At 44.1% G+C, this 11221-nt stretch overlaps 1 protein-coding gene across 1 annotated transcript in view; it reads left to right on the top strand.

Annotated features, from left to right (window-relative positions):
• Nucleotides 1–1061: 1061 nt before the first annotated feature.
• Nucleotides 1062–11221, top strand: part of LOC132818109 (inositol-trisphosphate 3-kinase A-like) — a 99132-nt gene continuing 88972 nt past the window's right edge. Inside the window, exon 1 of the mRNA XM_060828806.1 lies at nt 1062–1599. Within this exon, the coding sequence (XP_060684789.1) occupies nt 1114–1599 (486 nt within the window). The 5' untranslated portion in view covers nt 1062–1113. The remainder of the gene's footprint in view (nt 1600–11221) is intronic.

The following is an 11221-nucleotide window of genomic DNA, read 5'->3' as shown; positions in this document are numbered from 1 at the left end:
ATAAACACACCACCCTATGCATGAAAATGTTGCCGCTTTAGGTCCCTGTTAATTATTTCCCCTCTCAACCTAAACCTAATGCTTCCAGTTTTAGTCCCTCTAGATAGGGATGCCCTTATCCATGCCCCTCATGATTTTATAAACCTCTGTCGTCACCTCTCAGCCTCCAACGCTCCAAGAAAAATAGCCATTCCTGTCCATGAGGGAATGTACACAGGGGGCTGAGATCAACTGTCAGAGATTCTGACCAACCAGTTGATCGCACTCAAAAATGTTGGAAACCACAGATCCAGAAGGAGACGAAAATCAAAAGCAGCAGAACATAGCCAAGTTCCTTTCTAAGCCAAATAACATCCTGCTCTGGGTGATGTTCCTTCATCAGCACTGAGTGAAAATCCTGAAGCTCCCTTCCTAACACTGCTGTTGTGATGTTACTGTGCATAAGGAAGCTGAAGTCAAGCAATTATGCATTGTGTCCACAAGGACTGCAATAGTTCTGCAAAGTAGCTCATCACCACCTTCTCAAATATTATAAAGACTGGGCATTAAATTAAATAGCAATGCCTACAATCTGAGCTGTGTTCTGAAAATCAATGAGAATATACCAATTATTGTACTTCTTTTGGACTGGATGTAAATATGCATATAAATGTATATGTATACATAATAATATGTATGTATATGCACAAAAACATTTCAACAAATTGACCTTCTTCAAAACTAACATACTTCTTTTGAAAGGGTAGTGAGTGACAGTGTGTGAGAAACTGAATGTGTGTGTGTGAGAGAGAGAGACTGTAAGAGCGAGTAGCTGAGAGTGCGTGTGTGTGTCTGGGAGTGTGAATGTGTGTGTAACTGAATGTGACTGCAAGTGTGATTGCATGTGAGCAAGTGACCGAGTGAAAATGTGTGTGCGTGTGATTGAATGTGAGTGAGTGAGTGTGCGAGTAGGAGAGTCAGTGCCTGAGTCAGCAGCTGGCTTCCCTACCCTGTTCTCAGTACAAGATGCTAGATGCTGACATCGGAACTTCCGCATCTGTCAGCAGTTGCAGTCCTGGGATCTTGCAGCAGACAGAGAGAGAGAGAGAGGGGGGGCTGCAAATCAGGAGCTCCATGCAGAGTTGCCTGGGTCTGTGGAAGTACTGCAGGTCACCCGATGCGAAGGATCGCACCATGCTTCACCGCCAGTCGTGCTCGGTGAGCGAGCCGTCCCGGATCAAGAGGAGCTCCCCGGTGCAGCCTGCAGACGGTTTCAGCGTGTTGGAGCTGAGCTCCGCCAGCGGCACCGCTGCAGGCCAGCAGGAGGAGAGTCCGCTCTGCAGACTGACGGCGTCCTCGCTGCAGCTGGTGGACAGCCTGCCGTTCCAGCCCCAGCTTCACCTGCTCCCGAATGTCCCGCAGCTCACCGTCACCTCGGAGGAGGGCACCACCCAGGACAGCCTGGAGCCGGACCTGAACGTCAAAGTGTGCCGCAAACTCTCCAGCTCGTCCCTCTCGTCCACGGGTTCCTCTCTCTTCGAGGAATCCGAAGATGACCTCCTCGCCGACAACGACCACCAGCACATCAGAGGAGCTGAGGAGCAAGAGGACGCCAGTCAGGTAAGTGCTGGCTCCCGGGGAAGTCTAGGCAAAAGACCCTTCCACTTCCTGTCCAGCTCTCCCTCCAATTGGCTGGCACCTGCTCACTTGAAGCAACAGGACCTCCAGTAAAATCAAACAAGTACTTGGGAAGGTGTTGAAGACCAGGGGAGTGATGGCAAGTGGAAAGGCTGGATTTGTTGTCCCAGAGAATAGAGCATCATCGAGCTAGTGGGAGAGATTTCAAAATCATTCAGGATTTGGAACAGCAGTCTGGGGAGAAACTGCTTCCTTTGGTTGAACCAGAAGATTGGGGTTTGACAAATATTTTCAAAAACAAACTCCAGGGTGTCTTTTGTTTAAATGGAAGGAGTTGTCACAGTCAGGGATGTAGCGCCTGAAAGAATACAGGTGCAATCATAACTTTCAAAAAGGGCTTGGATAAATATTTGCAAAGGATGCATACATTAGCTGGGCTTTGGAAAGGAGCTGAACTGTGGGAATATTTGGTAGAATGGACGTCTGCACAGCTTGGTTCTTCCTATACTCTATAGTTTGATTTTAGAGATTTGAAAACAAAATAAAATATCGCGGCATCAGGCAATTGGGAGCTGAAGGTTTAGCCCATTCATGTTCCACCACAGATGCTGTCTGACTTGCTGAATATTTTCAGACATTTCAGATTTTGTTACAGCAATCAGTAACCTTGAGTTTATTATACACACACATACTGTGAGAAGCACTTTTGCCTTGTCAGGTGCAGAGTGAACTGAATTAAGGGGATTTGTTCCCAAAGCCTGGAGGAGTAGGTGTGAGTAACTTCTGTAATGTGGTTTTAGAGACAGATAACATTTCTGATTACTGCAACTGGAGGCACACATAAGCTCACAAGCACAGGCATACAGGCCAATGCGCACACAGGCCAACAGACACACATAAAGATGTAAGGATTCATGCAGACAACCATCCGCATTGACGCACACACTTACATCTGCATACACAAAGACAACACAAATATAAACAACACATAGACCTACTTGAGAAGTTACATGTCCAGATAAACACAGAAACATGCATACTCTCAAATACCCACACATGGATACAAAGACATATGCAAATAAACAGAGCTGTACAGGCATACATGAGCACACATAAACAAATACACAACCTCACATTTAGCTCCACACACAAATACATGCACATACAAACAGACATGCACTCACAGTCATTCAAGCACAGACTGTAGGAAGATGTACAAAATAATGAGAATCGATACTTTAAAATGAGACACAATGAGCTGGCAGCGATGCTTTATTCTATTATGAAATGTTATAGCTGACTAACTCTTTGGAAGACACCTGGATTAAGCACCTGGGGAAAATCTCACTGTTTGATTTTATTCTCTTCCTCATTGAAGGCAGTGGTTAATGCTGCACTGCAGCTCCACACACAGCAGTCCTATCTTTTCCCAGCAGTCCTTCTGAGTGTACCTGGCTATTCCACCCTGTTGGGCAACATAGCATTCCCTCACCTTGGGGATATGGGTTTCTCTTTCTCTTCCATTATTGGGAGGAGAGGGAGAACCCTTTAGCATTGGTCATGATATGAGATTAACAGCTGGTCAGAAAGTTACTTGTTAAGAATATGAATGTGTCACGTTTCAGTTTGAGTGTTTTTTTGACGTATTCTCAAATCATGTTGATATAGCTGTTGTCAACAAGTACGCTTGGGTGCAAAAGGGGAGCATTCCATTCTAATCAAAATGGTGACAGTGCTGATGACTCTAAAGGCCATCCTTATTCTTCTTATGAATCTGTTAACCTGGTTCAGAAAGAATTGAAATACTTAATGTCTCACAAAGCTTTGTACAACCTAGATTTTATTAAGCATCTTTAATATCGTAAAAAGTTCCAAAGCACTCCCAAACATGATTTGACATCAAGTCAATGAGATATTTGTAGAAATTGTTCAGCAAGTGTATGAGTAAAAGTCAGCAAAACTGAGTTGGGATAGATTTAAGGAGTCTTAAAAGGAGAGAGAGAGAGACAGAGACAGAGAGGTTTAGAGCTGACAGGGATAGCACCTGAAGGCATAGGAGAAGAGAGCTAAAGAGGCCAGAATTATAGGAGTGCAGATATCTGAGGGTTATGGGGCTGGATTAGATTACCAGATATATAGAAGGGTGAGGTCATGGAAGAATTTGAAAACAAGGTGGAGAGTATTAACATTGAGCCATAGATTAGACTGGGAGCCAGTGTGGATTGACGGGTGAATGGGAATTGCAGTGAGTTAGCAGTAGGCCGCAGGCTTTTAGGTGAATAAAACTTTGGGAAGGCAAAATATGTTTGCTGGTCCTTGTAGCAATTTCTTGCAAGCTGATCAAATTATCAATTTGTAGGGGGCATGGGGCTCTGTGGTTAGCACTGCTTCCTCACAGTGCCAGGAACCCAGGTTTGATTCCAGCTTTGGGTGTCTGTGTGGAGTTTGCACTTGTTCCCTATGCCTACATAGGTTTCCGCCCGATGGTCTGGTTTCCTCCCACAGGTTAGGTGGACTGTCCATGCTAAATTGTCAGTAGTGTCCAAGGATGTGCAGCCTATTTGGGTTAGTCATGGTAAATGCTGGGTTATGGGGATAGGGTGAGGGGCTGTTTGTAGGTGGGATGCTGTATGTAGGTTCAAAGGGTTGGTGCAGTCTTTATAGGCAGAATGGCCTCTTTCTGTACAGGAATGCTATTATACTATGGATTTTTTATTTTTAATATCTTGCATAATATTTTTGAGAAACTGATACATTCTTTAGCATGCACTGTGTGATGTATTACCTCTCTTTAAATATAATTATGGATCAAGATCATGACTGGGATCTGATTCCCTCAGTGCTTGTCATGATGCTGACCTGGGAGATCTTCCTGGAGAGGGCCAATTAAGAGCCTGCTTCTGGATTTACGATGTAGGCCAGGATGGTAGATAGATTCCTGAGGCTGCAAGTTCAACTGGAGGGCCTGTAGTGATTCAAACCAACCAGTACATACATCTGGGGAAAGGTGGAATTGAACCAGGACCTTTTGGCCCAGAAATAGGGACCCTATCAGTGCAGCACACGAGTCCAATTTTGAGGGCTTGTACCCTTGGAATTTTGGCTGCCCCATTTCAAAAAGTAGAGACTGCTGCTGCAAGAAAGGACACTGAGAAGCTGCCGCCATCTTAAGGCACCTTCAGAAATGCTTTGAACCTTATATAAAAAAGCTGGCTCCACAATTAACTTCCTTCTCCCCACCACCACTCCCCACCATCAAACTGCGCTCCCATCGGTCAAAGCTCCTTCAGTGTGAGGGGTGGAGAGGAACGTAAGGCCTAATGAGACATTCCCCACCTACCCCTGACCAGCCACAGTAACCCATCTCTCGGTATCTGTCAGGCTTGGTCCTCAGTCAGAGGCTCATCAGGCACCAGAAGACTCCATTCATTGGCCAATCAACTCAAGTCATTGGGCAGGGAATTATTCAGATTGGCTACCCTTCTGACAGTTAGATGAATATATTCTGCTCATTATAATCTGTCTCTGGGACAATTGCCCAGACAGTGGAACCCGTCAGCACACTGATCCAAAATTGTTATACATCAATTTCCTCTTGTGTTGAATAGGATCTATGCAGTTCCTTTGTGGGGCACTGGGTAGATCCTATTCAGTGACAATGTAGTAAATTTAGTGAAAGCCTATTTGAATATTTCTATAGCTTGGTACAATATGCTTTAAAAAAAACTGGATTTGACCATAATCCTATTTGTTGAGGAGTTGTATTTGCTGTTCACTTTACTCCAATGAATGCACTCACAGCTTAGGAGAAAGTGAGGACCGCAGATGCTGGAGATCAGAGCTGAAAATGTGTTGCTGGAAAAACGCAGCCGGTCAGGCAGTATCCAAGGAGCAGGAGAATTGACGTTTCAGGCATGAGCCCTTTTTCAGGAAGGGCTGAAGAAGGGCTCATGCCCGAAACATCGATTCTCCTGCTCCTTGGATGCTGCCTGACCTGTGTTTTTCCAGCACTCACAGCTTACTTTGACCCTGTCTGCACTTTGATTTGGGCATAAAAGAGTCCTGGAGCTAATCTGAATGAAAGCAGGAGATTTGCCTCTGCCCTCCTGCCCAAGATTTATCCTTTGACCAATATCAGTACAAACCCATATTGGACCATTGTTATAAATCATTGCTCTTTTGTGGAGATCTGCTGTATTAATTGGCTGTCACGTTTCCCATTTAACAACAATGACTACGCTGAAGGAAAGAATCATAGAATCCCTACAGTGTGGAAGCAGGCCATTCAACCCATCGAATCAAAAACATCAAGCCTGAGGATGATACATATAATTGTACAAAGGTGAGTGGCAGATCAGATATTTGGGCAGGCTATGAAGAATAGCAGAGAATGACAAAGATTAATCAGGAGAAAAGAGTCAGAGTATGAGAGGAAGTTAGTTAGAAACAGAAAATGAATAACAAGAGTTTCTACATGTACGAAAAAAGGAAACAGAGTCGAAAAGTGTGGTGCTGAAAACTCACAGCAGGTAAGTCAGCATCCGAGGAGCAGGAGAGTTGACGTTTCGGCCATAAGCCCCTCAGCATGGCCCAAAACGTTGACTCTCCTGCTCCCTGGATGCTGCCTGACCTGCTGTACTTCTCCAGTGCCACACTTTTTGACTCTGACTCCCCAGTATCTGCAATCCTCACTTTCTCCTAGTTGCTGACAAAGGAAACAGGTACAAATAAGTATTTAAGAATGGTAATGGGTTGCTGTACTTCATTACAAGGGGAATTGAACATAAAAGTATGATTTTATTCATCTGTTGTACAGGGCTCTAGTGAGATTACGTGTCAAACAGTATGTGCAGTTTAGGTGTCCTTATTTAACGAAACATGTAAATGCATTGGATGTGGTTCAGAAGTGGTTTACTACATTGATACCTAGAAAGAATGGGTCGTTGTATGAGGATAGGTTGTACAAGCTGGGCTTGTCTTCATTGAACTTTAGAAGAAGGATAGAGAACTTGATTGAAGTGTATAAGATCCTGAATGTGCTTAACAAGATGGACATAGAAATGATATTTTCTCTTGTGAGTGAGTCCTAAATTAGAAAATATGATTTCAAAATTAGGGGTTGCCCTTCTAAAACATAGGGAAGCATATTTTTCCTCTGAGGTCTGTATGATTTTGGAATTGTTTGCCTCAGTTGGTGGTGGAGTCAAGAGCATGGTGCTGGAAAAGTGCAACAGGTCAGGCAGCATCCGAGGAGCAGGAGAACCGACGTTCCAGGCATAAGCCCTTCATCAGGAAGATGGAGATGGAGAAGGGCTTATGCCCGAAACATTGAATCTCCTGTTCCTTGGATGCTGCCTGACCTGCTGCACTTTTCCAGCAACACATTTTCAGCTCTGATCTCCAGCATCTGCAGACCTCACTTTCTCCCAGATGGAGGTGGTAGTCAGGTCATTGAATGTTTTTAAGCCAGAGGCAAATTGAATCCAAAATAAAGCAAAGAATTGCAGGTGCTGGAAATTTGAAACAAAAAGAAATTGCTGGAGAAACCTAGCAGGTCTGGTAGCATTTGTGGAGAGAAAGCAGAATTAATATTTCAAATCCAGTGATTCTTCTTCGGGAATAGAATCTTGTTGGATATGAGATTCAAAGGTTGTGAGTGGTGAATGGGAATGTGGTTTCAAAACATAATTATGATCTTATTTGTGTGGTAGCAGACTTGAGGGGCAGAATGGCTTATTTCTGCTCCTAGTTTGCATGTTTGTGTATGTCTATATTCAAAAGTATTCCATTTGCTGTAGACAGTCTTGGTTCATCTGAGGCACTATACAAAATGCATGTTTTCTTCATTTGAAAAAAGTCCTGTGACATTGCAGTCCATATAAATTCCAGATTGCCCTCAATATAATCCATGGCCTAGGCTTTAAATCAGTAACCTAAAATTCAAGAATTCCCTCAGGGAATAAATATATTTATTCTCTGGCGAACTGGATTTGGAAATTGTTGGTGTGTTACTTCCATTCCTGAAAGTGAATAACAGTACATGTAAATACACCTTTCAGCCCAGCTTCCTTTCTAGTCTGTGTTGGTGTGCAACACTACTTTACATTTGGACAGCTGACAATGTCCAATTGTCCATAGTGTTAGGTGAAGGGGTAATGTAGGGGTATGGGTGGGTTGCGCTTCGGCGGGTCGGTGTGGACTTGTTGGGCCGCAGGGCCTGTTTCCTCACTGTAGGTATTCTAATCTAATCTAATGTCCGCAAGAAGTCAGGGCAGGGGATACCCAGGAGTGCATCAGCATTTGGAAGAAAATTCCCTGGTTTATCACAACGCAAGTCCATGCTTTGCAGTGTCGGACTCAAATCTGTTGCTGTTGACTTCACTTCGGATGATTACATACGTGGGTGAATGTGAGGAGCATGATTTGGCATTGACTTGCATTTACCTAGCTCCTTTAATGTCTTAAAACATCCTGAGGATATAAAAATACAAGTTAGTTTTCCATCAATTCTATTTGTCTCTGTTCCATTTGAGGAACTACCCCAGCCAAGGATTGCAGAACCTTACTTTGCGTCACCTTTATGCTTGGTTAGAATTTCCATCACACGGGTACTGAAAAAGTTTGAGTCAACAGTCAAGCCATGATTAATTTCTTTTGTAAGTGGACCTGCTGCTGCAGGGCCTAAAAAGGCAAACAGAACACCCAGATTAAATATTTACATTTTTCAAGCTACAAAAGGCTTTGTATCCTGTGCTAGAATTCTACCTAGCATTGTTCCCAAGAACCAAGGCCTCCGTCACACCCAAAACAATCATTGTTAATTAGAAGCGCATTGCTTTTGCAGCTACCGGTTGGTCAATCTCGTTGGGTCATGTCACTGTATCCACTACTATTGTTCAACATGAAATGCTTCAAGACTAATGTTCAATTCCAAGAGTTTTAAATGATACATAGATTGTTTTCAATGATAAAAAGTCATTGACTTGCAGTTTTGCTTTTAGATTAGATTAGACTTACAGTGTGGAAACAGGCCCTTCAGCCCAACAAGTCCACACCGACCCGCCGAAGCGCAACCCACCCATACCCCTACATTTACCCCTTACCTAACACTACGGGCAATTTAGCATGGCCAATTCACCTGATCCGCACATCTTTGGACTGTGGGAGGAAACCGGAGCACCCGGAGGAATCCCACGCGGACACGGGGAGAATGTGCAAACTCCACACAGTCAGTCGCCTGAGTCGGGAATTGAACCCGGGTCTACAGGCGCTGTGAGGCAGCAGTGCTAACCACTGGGCCACCGTGCCGCCCACACGGCACCTTTCTCGGCACCTTTTTCATGGGATAAGTTTCAAGTAACCCCAGGCTGTTTTCCATTGCTTCAATACCTGGGGAAAAGAGCTTTCCATTTGCACTAGTGGCATTTGCTTCACTGCATTTCTGGACAGCTTGCTCCCACCCCATATCACTTTACTGTCTGAATGACAGGCCTTGTGGTGCAGTGGGTAATATCCCTACATCTGGGCCAGAAGCTACATGCACTTGATGATCATGAAAGAGCATGTTGTAACCACATACTGTAGATTAACTATCAATTGATTGATTATTGCAAATCCCACGTCACAGCAGTTGGTAGGAGTGGAGAGTTCCCTGGTCAGGCAGGACCCTGTGGTAGCTGCAGCACAACGGCCTCCCCTAGTTAAAGGGCTCCACGCATTCATCTTTAGCATGAGCAAGTGTCATCCTCATTCTCAGAGAGTATCCCATGCACTATTTGAATAGTGCCCATTAATTCTTAAATCCTTCCCTTTCCCCTCCCATCATGAAATTAAATTGTCAATGTTGTTTCGCAGGGATAGATCCTAGTGTCTAAGGTAGGAATGTCTTTTTCCCTTTGCCCCAGCTTTTCTTAAGAGAGGGAGTGTGATTTGTTTTGCACTGATTTGTCAAGTGCTGTTTGTTGGCATATGATATACTAACCTTGAAATGTTATCCAATGCTTACAAATGATATCTATTATTCACCACTCCCAGAAACACATTCTTCATGGATGAATAATGGTCTGTTTGAATTAAGGAATAGTTTGACTCACACTTACCTACCACTCAATCAATAGTCTGAGGTTTTGCAGATATTTGCTTTCCTCTCACCTCTTAAGTTCACTAAGTAGCGTCTTGTATTTTTTACTCCCTCAGCCACCTGGCCCTTTCTGATGTTGTACAGTACCATGGGCAGTGTTCTGCTATCTAACAAATCTTTTTTTGGGGGGGAAGCAATTAAATAATTTACAGGGGGATTTCTATGTACAGAATTTCTTTATTTAGTCATTGGATGTGATGTTGCTGGCTGACCAGCATTTATTGCCTGTCCCTAGTTGCCATTGAGAAGGGGGTGGTGAGCTGCCTTCTTGAACAGTTGCAGTCCATGTGCTGTGTACATGGTGATATATTTCTAAGACAGAAAGGCTCAGAGGGAACTTACGGTGGTGTTCCCATACTTCTGCTGCCCTTGTCCTTCTAGATTGAGAGTGGTCATGGGTTTGGAAGATGCTGTCTGAGGAACTTTGATAAATTTCGACAGTGCATCTTGTAGATAATACAAACCACTACTACTGAGTGTCTTTGGCGATGGGCGTTGATGCTAGTGGGTGTGGTGCTAATCAAGTTCTGTCGTGGATTGTGTCAAGCTTCTTGAGTGTTGTGGGAGCTACACCCATCCAAGCAAGTGGGGAGTACTCCATCACACCCCCAACTTGTGCCTAACAGATGGTGGACAGGCTTAAAGTTTTTATGAGGAGAACTATTCTCCACAAGATTCCTAGCATCTGACCTGCTTTTGTAGCCATTGTGTTTATATGGCTAGACTAGTGAGTTTCTTTCTAGTCAATGGTAACCTCCTCAGGATGTTTAATAGTGTGGGATTCAGTGATGGTAATACCATTCAATGACAAGCGTAGTGGTTAGATTATCTCTTGTTGGTGATGGTCATTGCATGGCATCTGTGTGGTGTGAATGTTAGTTGCCACAAGTCAGCCCATACTTGGATATGTGCCAGGTATGACTCAAACCAGCAGAGAGCTTGCCCCTGATATCCTTTCATTCCAGTTTTTGCTGAGAGTCCTTGATGGCACATTCAGTTAAATGCAGCCTTGATGTCGAGGGCTGTCACTATCACCTCCCCTCTGGAATTCAGCTCCTTTGTCCATGTTTGAACCAAGGCGATAATGAGGTCAGGAGCTGAGTGGCCCAAGTGGAGCCCAAACTGGGCGTCACTGAGCAGGTTATTGCTGAGCAGGTGCTGCTTGATAGCACTGTCGATGACACCTTCCAACACCCTAGAATAGACTTCTAGGGTGATAATTATCTGGGTTGGATTAGCCCTGCTTTTTATGCGTAACTCATACCTGGGCAATATTCTACATTGTCAAGTAGATGCCAGTATTGTAACTGTAGTAGAACAGCTTGGCTAGGGGAGCGGCAAATTCAATACTATTGCCAGAATGTTGTCAGAGCTCACAACCTTGCAGTATCCAGTGTCTCCACATGTTCCTTGGTGTCATGTGAATGAATCGAATTGGCTGAAGACTGGGATCTGTGATGCTTG

Source organism: Hemiscyllium ocellatum, chromosome 8, assembly GCF_020745735.1.
Source record: "Hemiscyllium ocellatum isolate sHemOce1 chromosome 8, sHemOce1.pat.X.cur, whole genome shotgun sequence".
Taxonomy (NCBI): Eukaryota; Metazoa; Chordata; class Chondrichthyes; order Orectolobiformes; family Hemiscylliidae; genus Hemiscyllium; species Hemiscyllium ocellatum.
This window is presented reverse-complemented; position numbering and strand designations above follow the sequence as displayed.